The following is a 20,986-nucleotide window of genomic DNA, read 5'->3' as shown; positions in this document are numbered from 1 at the left end:
TCATGACTTGTTTGACTTTATATATTTTATATATAAATATGTTATATATACATGTAATATATGTTATATAAACACATATAAATATGTGTTATATATATAAGTTGTGTGTGGTTGCATCTAGGGTTCATCATCTGGTTCATCGCAACGGAGTCTTTGGCGTTGCTAGGACGACCGGAGCGGTGACCTTAGCCACGTGACAGCCCTCTCCTTCCGGCTGGTGTGTTTTTTTGGGCCAGCTCGTACGCTGCTGTTGTGTCTGCAGCCACAGACAGGAGACTAGTGAAAGTAGTCGACCCTCGCAGTGGGAACTACTTGTTTAGACAGAGTGGTATAGCAGTCGGGCATGAAAGATGGAGCTCTCGGCGGTGGGTGATCGCGTTTTCGCCGCGGAATCCATCCTCAAGCGCCGCGTCCGCAAGGTAAAGAGAGCCGCCGTCCCGCCTGTTTTGATCGTATATCCAGATGTTGCAGGAGAGGGGTCTGCTCAACACAGCTCCACTATGCACACCCGGGGCTTACTTAAAGCAGATTGTATATTATATAGGCCTTGCTTACAGGATGGGCTAAAAGCTAACCGGTTAGCCTCAAAGTCGTGGATTGTGTATTACGTGATGGATGATCGATAACGGTCGTAACAAACACGAGTGGGCTGACGTGTGGGATACCAGCGTGTGAACCTGAGGCTGCTAATTCACTTGTGTCGATAACGAATCATCAAAGGGAGTCGTGTTACTTAAAGCACTTTTCCTCCCCCGGTTACATATTTGTACTATTTGTGAAGATCTCAAAAAGGGGCTGTTGGTGAGATTAGATTGTGTAAATATACGCAAATAAACCAAATAACACGTGTGTGTTTGTCAGGCTGAGGTTACTGTTGATACTAATCTGTATGAAAAACAGTAAGAGGAAAGGTTAAAGCTACTTCCGATAGGTTATGATATGAAATATTAAGGGGTGGTGGTTGTTTTCCGAACTGATCATCATGGCTATTTGGACTAAACTATTATCTCACAATTAAACCTTCATACTGGGACAAATGGGAAAATTCCAGCAATCACATAAAGTAATAGCTGTTTCATTATGTGCATGTTACTGACGTTGCGAGTCAACTTCTTGGTACTGGGCATTGTTGCTACACAGCAAGTAGCCTACTAAGCGGAGTACTACGTCAGGGGGGTTATATTATGGCCCAGGCAGAGCAATAAAAATAGCAACACAAAGAGGGGCCAAGCGTGGAGGGGACAAAACCACACATAGTAAGACGAGAACAAAATGCAGGGCCCGACTTTACTTGCAAGCGAATCGTAGCTACAACCAACCACTCACTACTAAGCTTTTGACATAGAAAATAAAAACTATTATTTTGCGTTGGTTTATAAAAATGTATAAACAATATAGGATTTATTATTTTGAGATTGTGATTTTTTTTTCTAGCTCAGAACAGGCTGAACGCTCCAGCCTCAGGCCAGTGCAGTGTATGGATTTTGTTATGCCAAATCTGTGGATTGAAAAAGTGCACGCACAAATGATCTGTCCTGATACCGAGCATCGGAAGGTCATATGACAGCGGTAAAAGTAATTTAGATGATGAAATCTGAGTAAGTGTGAAGAAAACATTGCTTCTTTTGTCTTAAACAATTTATATTTATTCCTCAATCATAAATGCGTTTTTTCTTTTTTTTTCTTTTTTACAGGGTAGTCTTGAATATCTTGTGAAATGGAAAGGCTGGGCACTAAAGTAAGTGAAACTTTTAATAGTAACTTGACACATTTGTGCCGTTTCTTTTTAATGTATTTTTTATTATGATGTGCTAAGCGTTGATTTATGAGGATGTACAGTGTGCTGAAGTAGGATGTTTTGCCGCCACGGTTGGAATAACAGGTAGCGGTTTGTGCTGAAAGTGATTCAACAGAGCTCTAACTCAATGTCTGTTGTGATTAGGCACAGTACCTGGGAGCCAGAAGAGAACATTCTGGATGACCGCCTGCTCCTGGGCTTTGAGCAGAAGTAAGTGTTTCTCCAAAGTTGTCAACAAAAAAATCGCCCCATGAAGGTGTGGACGACTGGGATTTGAAACTTAAGTTCATATGATGTGTTACTATATTATTCTCCTAAAAGATGTAACATCTTCAAAGGGGATGTGAGTTCTGGCCGGATAGTCTAGTGATTAGGGTGTTTGACTCTTAATCTGAAAGCTTCTGGGTCTAAACCCCAAAGTCTGAACCTTACTTGTAGGCGTCCATGAGGAAGACGCCAAAACTCCTTCCTGCTCAGGAATGACCGATCTAAAATCACGGCAGTGCTTTTGAGAGTGACTAGTCGTCATCATAGTTTTCACTGTGTCAGTTACGTTTTAAAAACACACTTTGGAAAGTCCTCCAAGGACTTAAACAAACTTCCTCCGTTAGTTTGTTTGTTCAGTGACTATTTCAAAGGTCTATTTCTCTATTTCCCATTCCTTAAATGATGCCTTAAATGAATCCAAGACATGATGAATGTCAAAACATTAACCATGTCTTAGTGATACAGAGATCTTTGTTACCCTGCTCCTCCTCTCTCTCGCAATCAATGTGGTTAGATCGAACCAGCCATCACCACACACACCCAGTGAGAGGTCTCTTGCATGAAAACATGGAGCCCCAGCGCGACGTATCATTATCTGCAAACCGTACAATAAAACGGTTTGCAGATATCATTATCTGCAAAGTACAATGAACCGGCTCTCAACACCACCGCCCTTCGTTCTTGTATTCGGAGGATCCCAGTAAAAGTCACCTAGGTGGAGTGTAGCAATGGACATGGGTCATGTTCTTATTAATATTTCTTTGTATTGTAGCTTTTTAAGCAGTTTTTCTTGTTTGAGCCATTTGATTGTTTTCACTTTTTGAGTACTTTATTGAATGCACCCATTGTATGTTGCTTGGGACAAAAGCATCAGCTCGATAAATGTGAAGTAATTGAATGTCTCTGGTCACGGCCTCCTTTCGGTCTCTCTCACCCTCTCCTCTCTGACCCTTTCCTCTCCTCCCTCTGTTTTCTCTGTTTCTTGTTCTCCATCTTTGTTTGTGTCTCTCCAAAACCTCTAGTCTCATCCGGATCAATTCAAGCATTTTTTTATTTAAGAAAAAACACAGTAAAAAAAATTTTGTTTGTTGTTTAGGGAGCGTGAAAGAGAAATGCACGGGCCAAAGAAACGAGGGCCGAAACCCAAAAGTCCTGGCATGAAGGTACTCTTTTTATCTGGTTCTAATGATCAAATCCAAGCCAACCACACAGCCCTGTCAACATCATACACACGTGACACAATTTTGATTGGCTCAAATTGGTGCCAGCCATACAAACTAGAATGAATAACATTCCCTGGCACCAATTTTCGTCAGAATTTGCATCGCATTTGTTTGGCGAAATCTCTAATTCTCAACGATGGTTCACCTAAGGCTCACGCTGTTCTGAGTTACCATGCATGCTGAATGGGCCCGGCTTCTTCTTCACGTCCCTAAGCTGTGCACACGCATTGTTCTGCAGGCTCGTACTCTAAAAGGGGAGACAAGCAGTGGGGACGCCAACCAACGGAAGAGCACCCGCCGCGCCTCTCCAGGGGACCCCGCCCTAAGCCCCCCTCCACCGCCGTCCGCTGCTGCTGCCACCTCCTCTTCCTCCGCCTCCGCCGCCTCTGTGACCCCCGCCGCCAAGAACTCCTCCCTGGCCTCCACCCACAAGCTGAAGAAAGACATTCACCGCTGCCACCGCATGTCCAGGCGCCCCCTGCCCCGCGCCCTCGCCGCCTCCTCCGGGCCCGGCCCCGGGGGCTTCCCCTCGCGCCCCCACGCCTCCCCCTTCTCCGAGACGGTGCGCATCCTGAACCGCCGGGTCAAGCCCCGGGAGGTGAAGCGCGGCCGCATCATCGTCAACCTGAAGGTCATCGACAAGCCCGGCCGGGGGTCCGCGGCCGGCGGCCGGGGGGCCCCGGCCGGCCGGCAGAACCTCCCGTCCCGCAACCGCATCATCGGGAAGAGGCACGGCGAGGCGGCGCCCTACCGGCCCTTCCAGCCCCCGCTGAAGATGCTGGGCTTCCCCATGTACGGGAAGCCCTTCGGCCTGCAGTGCGGAGGGCCCCGGCCCTTCCACCCGCTCACCGGCGGCCCCATCCCTGAGGGCGCCGCCCAGAGTCAGCCCGGCCCGGCGTCGGGCCCTCCCTCCGGCGCCCCTCAGGCCCCGGCCTGCTCCCGGCCCCGGCCCAGCCAGCCCGCGACGGAGGCCCCCGAGAGCCGGACCGCCCGGCCGTCGACGCCGAGCCTGGCGGCCGCCACGTCCCCCTCCTCCTCCTCCCTCCCCGGCGACGCGGCGCCCTCCGCCGCGTCCGGCCGGCAGGCCGACCCCCCGCCGGCCGCCCCCGCCGAGCCCCCCCGAGTGCCCGCCGAGGGGGACCCCGGTTGGCGCCCCGACGCGGGGCCCAGCTGCAAGGGCGTGGTCGTCACCGACGTCACCACCAACCTGGTCACCGTCACCATCAAGGAGTTCCCCTCCCCCGCCTCCCGCCCCCCCTCCCCCTCCTCCGCCGGCACCGAGGCTGGCTCCGCCCCTTCTGCCGCCGCTGTTGAGCCCGCCCCTCCCAAGCCATAGGAAGGTCAAAGGTTAGAAAGCCAGTTGTCCATGACAACAGAATGATTCTCGCCAATGTTGCCACTTTGCTTTCCCCGTGTTCCCCCCCCTCCTTTAAAGGATTGTACCGGTGTAAGTGTGACTATTATTGGACGTACCAGCCTGTCTTAAACAAGTTGAGTTTACATCGCTGTGGCGATGAGTGTATTGTTAAGGGGGCTCTAGTCCTCCCTTAGGAAGCGCACTGCATGGCCCTCCGTGCGTCATTGAAACGGTTAATGCGATTGGTTTGTGGGGAAAACGTCCCCACTAATCCTTCCGTTCTTAGGAGTTAAAGTTTGCCTGTGATATCGGTTAAGCCACTCTGATGCAAGAGATTGAAAACCGCACAGCTTATGGAATTATTTGCCTCTGCCTCATGGTTTACTGTACGCCACTGTCCGTAAAACCTCTTAGTCTCTGATTGGATGTTGAAAGTCCAATCAGCCTCAGCCATGCGGGTTCCTCACTGATGGCAGTGAGCAGAGCTGGTTACAGGATTGAACCATACTCTTTACAGAGCTCACAAACCACCATTAAGACTAGGAAATGTTCCAATGATGGCACAAATACACCGATATCCTCCTTTTTCAATTTGTTGCTGTATTTGTGTGATGAATAATGTAATTTTAACGCCACCCAGCCATTGACTAGTAATAATGATGATGTAATAATGGTAATAATAATGGCATCATATTTTTGAAATAGAGGTATTGAAGATGCAGCCTGTGCCCCTTGAATGGCCATATTTTGTTCACTTGCACATTAGTGACTTTGTATAGACTGGTGCCCCGACTGGGAAGCAGCTTTCTACTCAGTTCCTTCAGGCTTGCTGCACATCCCGTGTTTGGTGTCCTAGCGTCGTAGTAAAACACTCTCAAACTAGGACAGTGGGCGAACTATTACCAAGCACACTTAGTGTACATGAAAGAAACTAAATGCCAATTTGATACATGCACTGCCCCACAAAGGGGTGTGTTGAGCACCTTTCGGTGTCATGCCATTTCGTTGCCCATCCCTGAATTTCGCTGGTTGCCCGACCTGCTGTTAGTTTGACAGGGGATAGGATCTTTGCACAGTTAGAGTCCAAGCCATCGCATCCACATTTTGCGAGGTAAACGCAGCAACAGAATGCTTCAAAAAGCTACCAATGTCCCTCACCCTACTCCCAAGGCCTTTCCCCCGCCTCTCATAAATGCACAGCTAATAAGAATTTGCGTTTAGATGCACGCACATCGCACAGCCTTCGAACAGAGAATTCGTAAAATCACAAAAATCCATAGATTTCCAACTGATGGCCGATTTTACTGTGTGGCCCCACTGACATTGGTTTCTCTTCCTCGAGTCCTCCACCGTTCTGTAATGTCCGCCATGACGCTAAACTGGCGAGCAGTCTGTGATTCTTTTTAATTTGCCGCATTTCAGCTGTGTGACTTCTCAGATGATATGGCAAGAAGGTTAAGTAGAGGTTAGGTTGTTGGTCGCGGTTACCCTCGCCCAGCCTACCTGTCAGAACGGCTCCATAAACCCAGCTTCTTAATACCTGAAGCTTTACATCCTGGTCGCTGCTTTTCACAACTTGTATAACAACAATAACGGGACCCAGACAAACCATGACTCCATAAGGTTTAGTGGAGTCCGAAGCTCCTGGAATATCGTATCCCTTCCCTGGTCTGCTGTCTAACAGTAGTTTCTGCTGTTAGCTCCTCTTTGCTATTAGATTTCGTTGGTCAGTCGTTTATTGAAATCGTTTTTTCTACCCTAGTTTACAGTTGATAGGTATTATGCCCTTTTTACAGTGTGTCTATAGCTTGTTTGTCAAACACACCAAGGCAGCTTTTACTCTAGTTCGTGAATGAAGGAAGGATGGAAGCATCTCTTTCTCCCAGCTCCCCGTGGCACAGCTGTGTTGATTGGACTGGCCACCCAGTGATGTCGTGGGAAGGATTGAGATACATTTTGTGGCAGGGGAACACTTTGATCTGAGTCGAGATAGGTTATTTGGAGCTCTATCAGCAGTACCGATAGAGCAGACCCATTAGACTGAGACCACCCCCATCCTCCTCCCCTTCCCGGGCTGGGTTGATGGGTCTGGGGGGAGCCTGCATCCGTCCGGGCTCGGTTTACACTCATGTATTTTTGCTGCTGTTTGACCTTACAGAGGTTATGCAACGAAACGACTCGTTCAAAATCATTAGGCCTGGATCATGTGGGACAAAGCACGTTTTGACCTTTCACTGTTTCAGCCTTTTATTATGGTAATGGACATGACAGTACTGGTCATTATAAACAATTATAATCATAACCTTGCTGTAAAAGGTTGATTTGAGATGGAGCAAATTTCATTAAGTCAATAACATTTAAGAAGGAACATTTGTAGAATCTGATTAATAAAAAAAATGATTGTATAATTGTCTAATTGTATTAGGTGGAAATTACGTCGTAACGTAAACTTTGTTGGGAGGATTTCCCGCCCTGAGGCCGTGGGGGAAACTAGTGTAATCGATTGGGCAGGGTCGGCCATTTCTTGAGTGCATTGTTGACTTTGCAGTCTGCACTTCAACTAATAGTTTTGCCCGTTTTAAATCAGCAACGTAATTAATAAATGAGCGAGGGATGAATCGGCTCAAACATAGCTTGTGAAGGCAAATTAGCATAGTTGAATAGACCTTACATTGAATGAGCTCTTTTAGGAAGTATGGTCCGGGGGAACAAGATTCCCCTTGCCATGGTTTGTTCTGGCCCCCATTGACTGATGCTAGGGTTACTCTCAGAGTACCCCCTTAGAACCTGCCCGGTCTCCCCCAGAAACCACATCTTCCACCTCACTTTTTCAATAGCGGATCCAGTGTTGTATTGCTGAAATGTATAATAAATAGCAACAAAGGTACAATTCTGGAGTTCCATGTTGGCTATTGCAATCGCTCTTACTACTTGAAGGCACTGCATTGAATCTGTAAACTTCAGATGACATGGGTCCATTGTTCACCCTCTCCCCGTGCTGCCCCATGTACCAAGGGTACTCCTCGCCTGGCAGTCTGTCTGGTGTAACTGTCCCCAGTATTTAAAACACTCCGCATGCGTTGCCTTACCGCTGCTCCGTTGAACCAAACTGCACTCCACGAGGCAGCGCTGCCTCGTCTCAGTGACGTGCTCTACCCCTCCCCGGACCCAGGCGGCGGGCGCAGCTCTGCTCATGTAGATCTCCTCCCGGCAGAAGCCAGCCAAATGCCCGCCTCATTTCCTGTCATGTGACGTAGATGGTTCTCTGTCGTGTCTTCTCAGTGCTCTGCTCTAGGACACGTTCAAAGTGTTTTGTCCCAAACTACAAAAATCCACCCGGAAACAATAACACCATATTTTTTACGCTATGTTTATGACTTGCAAATCGTTTGCAAGCATTTGGTAGAGCAGGAGTTCATGAGGGGCAGGATTATTCTTTATTGATTTGACTACCAATCATCTTACCTTTAAGCAAGAATTGATTACCCATTTGAAGTCCTGGCTTGGCAGACTGGTTCTTTTGGGTAGTGTCTGTCTCCTGCTGCTGCAAATGTAAGCGTTAATTGTATACAATAAGAAACCCAACAGCACTGTGCTTCTGGTGTTATGTTTGTATTTTGGGATAAAACTTTGAATGTCTTGTATTGTGAACGTATAAACGGTGGCTAGAAGAGTCGGTTGGTAGTTGTGTGGAGCGTGGTGCTATTTGGACAGAGTTTCAACAACATAATAATAATCAAATCTGGGGTAGCACAACCAATCTTTCTACCAAATAGGGCTCTTGGTTTTTATTTAGTGTTTATATCTTGCCTTTTGTTTCTCTTCTATGAAATGTTTTCATGTAAACGTGTGTTGTGATTTGAAGTGCTGTATGAGGCACTCGATTTGGGGGTTTACCGAAGGATTTGGTAATATGCTTTAGTTTAAACAAATAATGACCTTACTTGTGTATTTGAAACTTGTTTTCTCTCCCTCGTACTGTATTTGAATTATTATTTTTAATAAATGTTATCAATATTATGCTTTCTGTTTAATTGCCATTTAATGAAATGGTCGACTATGGTTTGACAGGAAGGGAATTGCTGACTAATGAATTAAACTGTCAAAACTGCAGTTTTTGTTTTGTAAATGCTGAGTTGAAATGTTTTTTTGTAATTGTATTGCTAGTACTGACGATTATGATGACATTGTAATGTATCTGAACTTCTGAAGCATGTTTTTGGTAACCTTATTGTACAGGTTATGTATTCAATGTCATGTTATCTGTTACTGTTGTTGCTTTCGTGCATTAATTGTACAAGGCTTTTCATTAAAAGCTTATTTCACTTGTTTTGTGTTGATTTATACTTAAAGTTAGACAACCTATCAAGATTATATCACAAAAATCTTCGCAGATTTGACCGATACAATCCTCGAGTAAGTCAACAAAAGCTTAATTCAACTCCCAACGTCTTACAACTTGTCTTATGCTTCCATCCTGACCTAATAGTTTTGAGGGCAACGTTGTTGTAGTTCTCTAGTTATCCACTTGGGGGCAACATGTGACTGGTTGGTTGATTTATATATAATGATGAATTCATTAAATTAAAGGATATGGTCAACTTGGTTCAATACGCCGCTATAAAGCAGGTTCTCTCTCTCTCTCTCTCTCTCTCTCTCTCTCTCTCATCTCATCATTATATATAAATCAACCAACCTGTCACATGTAGTTTTATTTGTACATCAAAATTAGTATGAATGTTTTAAAGAGGATTTAGACGGTAATGTTTGAATACTGAAAGGCTTAGAATGATAGGATAATACTACCGACCCACATCTGTGTGTGTGTGTGCGTGTGTTTGTTAGTGTATATGAGTGTTAAAATGAGGGAATGAAAGCGATTGCCAGCAATGGATTGGTTCGCTGCAGAGATATAAATAAAATATGAGGCTTGCTGTGCAGAAAATAAATAAATAGATCAAGTCCCAAGGTCTGGAACCATTCTTGCATGTACATAAGTGCATGTGATGGCGTTCCACAGAGAGACAGAGTAAGCACATTGACTGTTCATCTCTGTCCATGTCAGCAGACCGTTTAGCTGGGTGTGGTCAAATCCTCAGCTCTATTGATTATATGCTGCATTCAGGCAGAGCCTCTTATCACCACAACTACGGTCAAGACGGGCCTGCATGTCAACCATCAGCCTGTAGGGGTTATGGGTAGCCTTTTCCTTTAAGACGCCCACAGGTAAACTGCAGGCTTTGGGGATCGAACCCTGACCCTTCTGTCTGATTGAGTATGACCCCCTTACCCCTATCCTACTATGACACTGGTTCCGGAATGATGATAGGTGACATAAGGCCTGAGGGAGAAACAGAGAGAAGCAGGAAAGTATCAAGGATTCGATAATTGCTTGTAATTGCTTCGGAATAAAGGATTTTGCTTTAAGCCAAAACACAAGGACATCCTTTTCACCCTCATTCTCCAGGTTCATTGATTCTTGCCGCATAGAATGTGATGGAACTCAAACAAACGGCCGTCTTACCAATCAGCGGGGGAACACTGTATCATCCTTAGAGCCCAAAGATAATGGCTGAGCTCTATCCAATTTAACTTAATAATAATAATAATAATAATACATTTAATTTAGAGGCGCCTTTCAAGACACCCAAGGTGACCTTACAGAGCATATAGTCATCATTCAAAACTATGTAAAACAGACTAGGAATAAAAGGAAAACAGAGGTTAAACATGAAGAATAATAATAATTAATAACACTCAAAGACGCCTAAAGTGAAGGGGGGACCTCACTAACCACCACCAATATGTAGCACCCACTTGGGTGATGCACGGCAGCCAATCGGTGCCAGAACGCTCACTACACACCAGCTTGAGGTGGAGAGTTAGGGATGAGGTGGAGAGTGAGGGAAAAGAACATTTAAACACTATCGACCATATTTAAACACTATCGCTCACATTTAAACAACATCGACCACATATAAACACTATCGACCACATTTAAACACTATCAACCATATTTAAACACTATGGACCACATGTAAACCCTATCGACCACATGTAAACACTATCGCCCACATTTAAACACTATCACCCACGTTTAAACACTATGGACCACACGTAAACCCTATCGACCACATTTAAACACTATCGCCCACATTTAAACACTATCGCCCACATTTAAACACTATGGACCACATTTAAACACTATGGACCACATGTAAACCCTATCGACCACATGTAAACCCTATCGACCATATATAAACACTATCGACCACATTTAAACATGTAAACCCTATCGACCACATTTAAACCCTATCGACCACATTTAAAAAACTATCGACCACAATTTGAACCAACAACGTCCTCCATTGGCTGTTATTAGTTCCATCGGCTGTCAATGGCTGAGCAGAAGTTAGTCAATACCGTTCCTGATGAACAAAGATAACCTCCGCAGCCTGCAGAGTGCAGACACCTCTACCAAAGTGCTTTGCTGTCTGGGTAGTGCTTGGATGGATGGTTATCCTACTTCTTATTATAAAGGGAAGCAGAGGAAAAATGCAATTATTTTAGTTATTTTGTTATGAAAATTGTAATTATTCCAACTGTGGAATCTTAATCCCGGCATTACTTAAATTATAGAATACATAAAATGTATCACAATTTTATAAAGAGTGCTTTCAAAACGTTTGAACTTGTTATTAGGTCATCAATGCATAAAACACACTCACATCACTCACATGAACACACGCTCAAATGCAAGCACGTAGAGGCAAACACACACTCACACTCACACACGCAAACCAGAAGGATCCTCTGTTTGTTATGGTTCCATCGACCGAGTGACGCATGCCCACATCCTCTTTCGCTCAGCATCCCCCGCCTCCTTCCAGATCCCCATAGTAACGCACTGGAGGAGAGGAGCTTAGTAACGAGGAGAGAGACCCGCCGTGGATATGTCGAGCTGCGCCCGGGCTGACTGAGACAAGTGGTGGTTTAGGCTGCATTATACACCGGAACGACGCAAGGTTACATCGTTCCTGGTATCTGCGGACGCTGAATTACTCGTGCACGTGAGTGTATTTAATTAAAAAACAAACTAGCCAAACCCTTCTCAGACGTAGTAATCAGTGTATTGGGCGACCGGTCAAGCTGGCGATAACATCTTCAAATATACCAATGGCGATCGCTTATCGATCCAGCAAATTATGTTGCATTTCCATCCAGTATGGTAAGGCATGCGTGTGTGTGTTTTTCCTCTAACTTTGAGTGGTGGTGTTTTTAGATTACAGCCACCTTTTTGAATCCGTCTCCGGATCTTCTTCGCCGGGATGAAGTTCGTCGTGGTTCTCGTAGCCGCGGGCACGGTGGCCTTCCTCGGCGCGGTCATCTGCATCATCGCCAGCGTGTATCCTCGGAAGATCGTGGCTCCGGGTGTCGACAACGGCACCCTGGCGCCCGAGAGGTTTGACGCCCTCGCCCCGGGCGCCGTGGCTCATGCCGGGCCACTGGGCGCTCTCCAGGGTGGTGGTGGGTCATTCGACGGAGGAAACAGCCTGGGAGGAATCGGCTTTGACGTCCCCACTCTGAATGAGCTCGGCACAGGGGACGTGGCCGGAGTAGGGTCCGCCAAGACGTTTAGCTTCAATCGCTTGATCTGCACTCCGGTTCCGGTTGGAGAATGTAACCACAAGATCTTTCGGCAGCAGCAGCAGCCACAGGCGGACGACCCGTGGGCTGTGGACGAGGAATCGGTCAACCTCCGGACCACGGCGAAAGACCTCCGGCAGATGGTGGGCCAGCAGAACGAACAGATCCTCATGGACAAGCAGACCATCCGCGAGCTTACCGGGAAACTGAACGAGTGCGAGAGTGACCTCGAGGACGACAAGAACGTGCCCGAGCGCAGCGTGGGACCGTGGAGCAGCAACCGCCGTTTCATGGCGGGAGATGACGTTAGCTCCTCGGCGGCGGCTCAGCTGCAGACGGCGCGGGCCGTTGAGGAGCTGGAGCGGGCCATCATGGATCTGAAGGACCGCATCGAGAAACTGGAGGTAGTGGCCTACTTATTTACAACTTCCTAACAATGACACGTGGAAGTCCGGTCGGTGACAGCCAACCGTTTGTTGTCAAATAATTCGGTTCAGATATAGAATACACAAAATGATATTCAATGCTGAATATGGCTAAATCGATACAAGCTTATGTTTACAACCCATCAATAATGTCTCTCGCGTGCGCAAGCAGTATTCGTCATATGACGAATATGAGAGTCGGCGGTGATTTGTCATTCCTCAGTCTTGGCATTATCTGCCGTTCCACTTCCCCCTTTATCTTAGTCAGCCCCCTGCATGTGTCATACATCTCTATGATGACGCTGATGCTCAGTGTTGTTCTCCACCCTCTCCTCTTCTGCCCCACCCTCTCCTCCATCACCTCCAACCTCTGCTCCGACCGCTCCATCTCCACCCCTCCACCTCCCACCTCCCACTATCCCACCACAATCTCACCTTTGTCCTCTCCTCCACCCCTCCCTCTTCCACCTTCGCCCTGTCATCCTCAGCCCCCGCTGCCACCTAAACCCCCCCCCCCCCCCCCCCTTCACCCTCTCCACCTCCACCCTCCCCACCTCCTCCTTCACCTACACAACCCCAGCACCCTCAGTCTCAACCTCCTCATTTGGCACCAGAAGAAGACATGAATAAAAGATGCTTTGAGCCGGAGAGGAGAGGCGGGGAGAGGGAGCAGGGGAGAGAGGGCGAGGGAGCAGGGGAGAGAGGGCGAGGGAGACGGGAAGGGGCGGGGGAAAACCCATAAAAATACAACATGAAAGAGTGGATGGACAGAGGGCTTAAGATACTGCATAACAAACACAGAAATAAAACCAATATATAATGCCATATTCACACTCACATGCTCGCACACACATAAACTGAAACGCACATTCAGACACTCGCCAATGCACGCACACACGCACATAGTAACCCACACCCACAAACACACACACACACACACACACATTTATACTCAGGACATCTGCATCTTCTTACTCAGAAAGTAATCAATTTATGTCGATCATCTTGTAGGCTAATCAGCACCACACACATCTCTGCCAATATACCAATAAATAATCAATAAATGTAACTTTCTCTATCCTCACTAGACTCATCAATAACACACCCGTTCCTGCCAACATTCCGATATATAATTTTTTTTTTTATATATAATCATAAATACAATGCTAATGAAATGGTTAATTATTCTCTTTTCATTAATTGTTTCTTAATGTTAAGTTGTTACATTTGATCATCCAACAAGTAGGCATTTATTTTTTTTCGACATTGCTGGCAGCTCTGGAAGCAGCGTTCACGTTCACCCATGTCATAAATGACACCCTATAACCATCCTATATGATATCTTTCATTGTATATAAAATCCTATATGTGACTTTCCTCTCATATTCCTGCTTCCTTCAGTGCTCTCCCTAGCCCGGGGAGGTCACCTTGTGGATGGCCTCCAGGCTAACTCTCTCCCTCTTGTGCCTCAGGCAGAGATCGGCCCGGCTGCGTTGAACCTCACCGACACATCCGCCAGCACCACCAGTAGCAGCGGCGCTAGCAACACCGGCAGTTCTAGCAACAGCGGCGGCAATAGCAACAGCGGCAGCGTCACCGTCAGCCGGACGACCGCCCCCCCGGCCGCGCCCGGGGCCTCCGGCCCGGGGGCCCCCGGTTCCGGAGGGCGGCGCCCCGCGGCCCGACCCGCGCCCCAGGGCGGGAGCTCCGGGCGGGGGGGCAAGGGCCCCTGGAAGGTGGGCGATCTGGAGGGGGAGCTGGAGAGGAAGATCAAGCTGCTGGAGAAGGAGCGTCAGACCATGAGGAAGGAGAGCCAGGGCCACCGGGACAACATCGACAAGGGCCTGGAGACCGTGGACCACCGCCTGGCCGAGCTAGAGCACAGTGAGTCCTTGTCGGCTGCCGGTGGGTGAGCAGGGCCGCGATCCACTGGCCTTTCATAAGAACAATGTGGTCGTCCCCCCTCCCCAGGTGCTGCCCCTGCTTAATCTGATGCATAAACTTAAATATGGTAGCTTGGTGGAGTATAAATTCTCAGCAGCACCGATTTGCAGGCGGGCTTTGTGTTATCCTGGGCCACCCCTACTAATGTTCGGGGAGTTTTGGGGAAGGGGAGGAGGGTAGAGGTTGTAAGTATGTAGCCTATTAGCTTTGAATAGCTTGTATTGTATTAGCTTGTGCATATTAAGTTCAACTGGTATTTTGGCAACTGGAGGGTTGCCATCTTGATCCCCTGGCCATGCTTTATGACAGACGCTGAAGCCCAAATTGCTACTGATGACCTGGTTCATTTCAATCTTCATAATTGGAGCAAAATGGAGCAAAGATAATCATGAGGACTTTCCTTTTTGTATTCATATTCATTTTAATATATTCTACTTAAAGCTAGGGCAACCTTTTCTTTCATATTTGTTAACATACTCTGTCAACAAAAGCATTTGATTGACAGATTTTGTCAATGAATAAATTAAATGCTCCCAGTAAAAATCGAAACATCTGTTATATTTGGCTGTTGCAGCCTCAAATTGCTAAAGTTACTTGTTTTGAGGAAGTGACCTTGCAGGCATGCCTTGAGGGAGGGGTGGTCTTTTCGTTTCGATACTTTCAAAGTCAAGCTTGCCCTGTTTGGTTTCTCCATATTGCCTTTCCTATCTGTAACCATCCAAAATAGGTTGGTTGGTAGGTAGGTAGGTAGGTAGGTAGGTAGGTAGGTAGGTAGGTAGGTAGGTAGGTAGGTAGGTAGGTAGGTAGGTAGGTAGGTAGGTAGGTAGGTAGGTAGGTAGGTAGGTAGGTAGGTTTTTGAACAGAAATGTTAAGGAAGAAAATATAGACTTGGAGTAAAAAGAATAAAGAACTTTACCCCTTTCGTACATTCAAATCTGCGCAGGCCCTCAGGTAATGGAGACTGAGCCACCTCGCTACAGATCGATTCAGCTCATCCTTATGCAGGGAGGAAATGCCTGTAAGGAAGGAATCCAGCTTTCGTTTGCAGGATCATTTCATGCGTGGGACCTTGACGCTGGATCGAAATACCCATATGGTTTGCAGGGGCTCTCACAACCTTCAGATAGCTTCTTTGGCTCTCTTGCAATTACCTTTCCCAGCGTTGTCATTTCAAAACACACCTGTGGAGGTTCCTTGTGTCCAGGACCTGCCAAATAGTTTTTGCAGTAAAATGAGCAAAACATTATCATTGCCATGTCAAAATGTGTTCGTATTGTGGATGAGATGAAGATTTGCTGCCGCAGCATTGATGAGATGTTACCATATTGTTTGGACTATAATAAGCTTATATTTATGTGCTGTTTTTCAGACATGATTATTTTTATCGGGTGTTTTTCTTGCTGCATTCCTTACAGATTCCAATGTTGAATTTGTTGTTAGGGTTGTTCTCGACCTGTAAGTTTGAACAAAGCATTGAAAGTGTCAAAGGCCAAATGAATAAATGAATAAGGGTAAATCTGTTTTGAGCGCTGGGTAGCTTTGTGTGGGTGTTTTTCATCTTTCATCTTCTGTTTCTGTTTTTCTTATCTAACCCAATTCTTTTTACTTTCTCTCTCTCTCACTCTATCTTGCTCTCTCTTCCTCGCTCCCTCGTTCCCTCCATCTCTCTCTCTCTCTCTCTCTCTCTCTCTCTCTCTCTCTCTCTCTCTCTCTCTCTCTCTCTCCCTCTATCTCTTTCTCTGAATCTTGTCCCCAGCGATGACAGAGCTCTCCTTCCCCGACGGCTTTGTGATCTCCTTCCCTATACGGACCAACCAGATGTACGGCATGGTGAGGAAGGAGATGCCCGAGATGTACGCCTTCACCGCCTGCCTGTGGCTGAAGCCCAAGGAGGGTGGCATCGGGACCCCCTTCTCCTACTCAGTCCCTGGGCAACCCAACGAGCTGGTCCTGCTGCAGGGGGTCCACAACCCTGTGGAGCTGCTCATCAACGACAAGGTAACATATATCTGGCTGGCTGACTGGCTGGCTCATTGATTGGTTGGTTGACAGACTGAATCATTGACTGACGGTCTCACCGGCTGACTGACTGGACGTCTGAGAGTCTGATTGACTGGCTGACTCACGGCTGACAGTCTGACTAGCTGACTGAGTTGCTGAAAGTCTGACTGGCTGACTGAGTGGCTGACAGTCTTATTGGCTATCTATCTATGTGCCTTGAACCAACTGTGGTCCATAACATGTCATTAGTTGACCACGTTAGGGAAGTGTTACACATTGCATGGAAGCTGGCCATGGTGAAGGGAAACCTAATCCCAGCCAGTCTATTGAGTTTCCCCACTAGAGGACTAACGTTGTTCAACTGTCTGCCCCTAGGTGGCGCAGCTGCCCCTGTCTCTGCTGCAGAATGAGTGGCAGCACGTCTGTGTGAGCTGGACGCTCCGGGACGGGGTGTGGAAGGCCTTCCAGGGCGGCAAGATGAAGGGCAGGGGAGAGGGGCTGGCCGCCTGGCACCCCATCAAGCCCGGGGGGGTACTCATCCTGGGGCAGGAGCAGGTCAGACCACTGGCTGCATGGATGGATGAGATGGATGGATGGATGGATGGATGGATGGATGGATGGATGGATGGATGGATGGAGAGATAATGGTTGGATGGATGAGATGGATGGATGGATGGATGGATGGATGGATGGATGGATGGATGGTTGGATGGATGGATGGATGGATGGATGGATGGATGGATGGATGGTTGGATGGATGGATGGAGAGATAATGGTTGGATGGATGAGATGGATGGATGGATGGATGGATGGATGGATGGATGGATGGATGGATGGATGGATGGATGGATGGATGGAGAGATAATGGTTGGATGGATGAGATGGGGAGGAGATGGATGGATGGTGGTTGGATGATTGAGATGGATGGGGAGAGGGTGGATGGAGCAGTGGATGGATGATAGATGAATATGTTGGGTGGCTGGGTAGGTGGATGATTGGAGGACAGAAGGATGAGGGGTTGATAGATTGAGAGATGGATGGCTGGCTGGATGGGGAGAGGATTGTCAATAAAGAACAACATCATTTAGTTTTGACAACATCAACATGAACATACAGGACCATAATAGTGCCAACGCCAAATGGCATTGAACCAAACAGGCCTATCATTGACGTCCTCCTTATCGTTTTTCCCGCTCTTTGCCCAACCCAAGGACACCCTGGGTGGACGGTTCGACGCCTCCCAGGCGCTGGTGGGGGAGCTGTCCCAGTTCAACCTGTGGGACCGGGTGCTGAAGCCCGCGGAGGTGGCCGCCCTGGCCGACTGCAGCTCCCCCGTCCTGGGCAACATCGCCCCCTGGACCGACCTGGACGTGGACGTCTACGGTGGGGCGATCAAGGAGTCCCTGGACCCCTGCCACGCCGCCCAGAGGACCAACCCCAAGGGACACAAACAGTGAGGGGAGACGGAGGGGGGAGACGTCCAGAGGAGGGGAAGGGGGTGAGGGAGAGATGGGAGAGCTGGAGACATTGGGGCAGGTGATTGTAGTGAGCTTAAAGAGGGGCATGAGGTGTAGGTGGTTTCCATTGGGTTTGGGAAACGGGTGGTGGAAGATTCAGCGGTCTCTCTAAACTAACTAGATTCATTAAGATCATTTATGTTGACATATTTTATCTGAATACACGTTTGTGTTCGACGAGTAACAAGTTGGAAGGGTTGAAATATAACCATGTAATCGAACACCTATCTTAGGCTATAACCTTGTCCTTCATCTAGGATCCTGTCTCAAACAAAGGCATACTAATTTAATTAGGATCAGACAATAAACTTAATGTAGATTGCTTATATCACGTGTTGGAGTGTTGGAGTTTGTCAACTTTGCGAGCCAAGATGGCAGAAGGTCGAAGGTCTATTGAATCCATCCCTCTTAGTTTTATTGATTTTCCGATACCTTTGGTGAGGAAAGGTCACCCAAAGTGTGAAGGATTTTGTTTTGTTTAGCTCTCACATCACACACAAGTGGTTCCTTGAGATTCAGTCACACCTCCTGGGTCACCTGAGGACAGGCAGCATGAACGTACGCGGTATTGATGCCAGAAGTGTATTATACGATTTGTATTTGTTATGCGTAATAGTTGGTCTGATTGTTTGGCATTTTTGTATTGTTTTTTTATTGGTTTGATTGTATTGGTTGACTGTAGGTTTTATCTAATAGTAATAGATCTACCGTTATGGGTTTCACTGTTATCTACTTTGTCAGGGTCGACATGTGCTTTGCCAACAGTTTTACCTGTGAGCTGTGGGTGAAATAGGTGTAAGCTGGTGACGGATGCCATAGAAGAGGTGTATTTAAAAAAAATACTCTGGGCGATTTTAGAAACGCACCTGTGTTTCCAGACCGCCTCAGTTCCAAAATGGACGTGAAAGAAATCTCATGAGGTCCAGACACCCTGGAGGGGACAAAATGCCCCAGAAATATGTTTTGGGGGATTTTTTGTAATGTTTTTTTTGTGCTTAGTTGCTTAAGTTTATGCTGAATTGTGAATTACATTCTGAGATATCACCTCATCATAACTTTGCTATATTTATTCACTTTGATACTCAAAGATGAGCACTATGTTTGCTTGATATTGTTTATTTTTTACGTGTTGGGTGATGTTTGTGTGCTTTGATTTTTTTATACACTGTGTGCAGCATTGATTTCTCAGTGCAGTGTCGTTGTTTATTTATGTATTTCATTTATACACGTTCTGTGGTTTAACGTATAACTGCTACAGTCTCTTTGTGCTGTTCCCTGCCCTTGCTATAAAACATCTCATCCACATAATGCCCACTCTACTCTTTTTATCTCCACATTCCTCTACATTTGCCGTGCCTCTCAATTGGATCTGAAAACATGTATCTTAGCCTCTGCACCGATGCCATTGCCTACCAAAGCACTCATGCTGTACCCCACCAAACTGTGACCATGTTTGGCTTCCCTTGGTTGGGTGCCCTGAGATCTAAACTCGGGTGAGGTGTAACATGCACGAGCATGAACGTGCACCCTTCTGCGTGCACGAGCGTGGAGGGCCTGATAGATCTTTTATACTTCACGGCATACTGGAGAGAGCAGTAGACTTCCATCCTCCGCACAGTCTGAGCACCACGGCTCCTTGGCCCTTTTATACACCCACTGGTGTTACATATTGAATAACAAATAAAGTGGGAAAAGAGTCTAGTGTAACATAACCGTGTATGTTCAACTCCCTCCTCACATGTAGGCCTACCTCACCGTTTCTGTCCCAACTGAGCAGTGACGCCTGTGTCTTCAAAGTGCCTGTTTGGGCACACATGCCCACAACCAAAATATTACCCATCATTGCTTCCTTTCACTCTGCCTCTCGTTTTCTTCACTCCTCTTCTTCGCTCACTTCACCTCATTCTGTCTCTCTCTCTCTTTCTCTCTCTGTCTCTCTCTCTCTCTCTTTCTCTCTCTGTCTCTCTCTCTCTGTCTCTCTCTCTCTCTCTCTCTCTCTCTCTCTCTGTCTCCCTCCCTCTGTAGTTTCTCTCACTGTCTCTTGTTTCCCTCTCTCTCTTTCTCTGTCTCTCGCTCTCTGACTACACCCACACTCTCTTGCTTTTGGTTATTTGATGTTAAAGACTGTGAGATCAGTATTGTGCTTGGCATTATGAACACGTCTATGGATCTACTGTGATATTGTTAATATGTGGACAAAGAAATAAAGTTATTATAATAATTCAAATATTATGGATGATGATATGATCCAAAACTACATCAGAGACTGTTCTCTATTATGCTATGCTGTAATATACTGTACTATAATATTCAATACTGTACTGATACAATGCAGTGTGTGTGTATGTGTGTGTAGATATGTGTGTGTGTGTGTGTGTGTGTGTGTGTGCGTGCGTGCGTGCGTGTGTGTGTGTGTGTGTGTGTGTGTGTGTGTGTGTGTGTGTGTGCGTGCGTGCGTGCGTGCGTGCGTGTGTGTGTGTGTGTGTGTGTGTGTGTGTGTGTGTGTGTGTGTGTGCTTGTTTGTGTGTGTCTGTGTCTGTGTCTGTGTGTGGATGCTTGGGGAGTCCTTATGGTATTGTTTGTTCTGAGGGTTTTAATTTGGTATGTGTGTGTTTGTGTGTGTGTGTGTGGGGGGGGGGGTGTTTGTGTGTGCCAGTTTCTGGGGGGTCAGTAAGCTATGGTAATGTAGGTCTGAGGGTTTGAAAATTGAACATTTGTGCGAGTGGGAAGGGTGTGTGTGTGTGTGTGTGTGTGTGGGGGGGGGGGTAAGTTATGGTAATGTAGATCTGAGGATGGGTCAATTGAAG

At 46.9% G+C, this 20,986-nt stretch overlaps 2 protein-coding genes across 2 annotated transcripts; both read left to right on the top strand.

The window, feature by feature from the left end:
- The first annotated feature begins 177 nt into the window (after nt 1–177).
- On the top strand, nt 178–8,974 carry cbx6a (chromobox homolog 6a). Its single transcript, XM_060047284.1, has 5 exons — nt 178–419; nt 1,695–1,738; nt 1,943–2,008; nt 3,162–3,228; nt 3,527–8,974. The coding sequence occupies exons 1-5, from the start codon at nt 351–353 to the stop codon at nt 4,622–4,624; spliced, it is 1,344 nt and encodes a 447-aa protein (XP_059903267.1). The 5' UTR covers nt 178–350; the 3' UTR covers nt 4,625–8,974.
- A 2,434-nt stretch (nt 8,975–11,408) lies between these two features.
- On the top strand, nt 11,409–20,406 carry nptxrb (neuronal pentraxin receptor b). Its single transcript, XM_060047283.1, has 6 exons — nt 11,409–11,715; nt 11,928–12,696; nt 14,190–14,601; nt 16,418–16,659; nt 17,038–17,217; nt 17,874–20,406. Exons 2-6 carry the CDS (start codon nt 11,974–11,976, stop codon nt 18,117–18,119), a joined length of 1,803 nt encoding a protein of 600 aa, XP_059903266.1. The 5' UTR covers nt 11,409–11,715; nt 11,928–11,973; the 3' UTR covers nt 18,120–20,406.
- The last annotated feature ends 580 nt before the right edge of the window (nt 20,407–20,986 follow it).

This window comes from Gadus macrocephalus, chromosome 3 (genome assembly GCF_031168955.1).
Source record: "Gadus macrocephalus chromosome 3, ASM3116895v1".
Lineage (NCBI taxonomy): Eukaryota > Metazoa > Chordata > Actinopteri > Gadiformes > Gadidae > Gadus > Gadus macrocephalus.
The sequence above is the reverse complement of the archived record's forward strand: the minus strand, read 5'-3'. Positions and strand labels throughout refer to the sequence as shown.

What these genes read in the sequence shown, in the direction of transcription:
- nptxrb (XM_060047283.1), top strand. Translation starts at nt 11,974, where the DNA reads ATGAAGTTCGTCGTGGTTCTCGTAGCCGCGGGCACGGTGGCCTTCCTC. An exon ending in CCTGGCCGAGCTAGAGCACA is followed by an intron (nt 14,602 to 16,417) that starts GTGAGTCCTTGT and finishes TCTTGTCCCCAG; the next exon opens with CGATGACAGAGCTCTCCTTC. An exon ending in AGCTGCTCATCAACGACAAG is followed by an intron (nt 16,660 to 17,037) that starts GTAACATATATC and finishes GTCTGCCCCTAG; the next exon opens with GTGGCGCAGCTGCCCCTGTC.
- cbx6a (XM_060047284.1), top strand. Translation starts at nt 351, where the DNA reads ATGGAGCTCTCGGCGGTGGGTGATCGCGTTTTCGCCGCGGAATCCATC. An exon ending in CTCCTGGGCTTTGAGCAGAA is followed by an intron (nt 2,009 to 3,161) that starts GTAAGTGTTTCT and finishes TTTGTTGTTTAG; the next exon opens with GGAGCGTGAAAGAGAAATGC. An exon ending in CCAAAAGTCCTGGCATGAAG is followed by an intron (nt 3,229 to 3,526) that starts GTACTCTTTTTA and finishes ATTGTTCTGCAG; the next exon opens with GCTCGTACTCTAAAAGGGGA.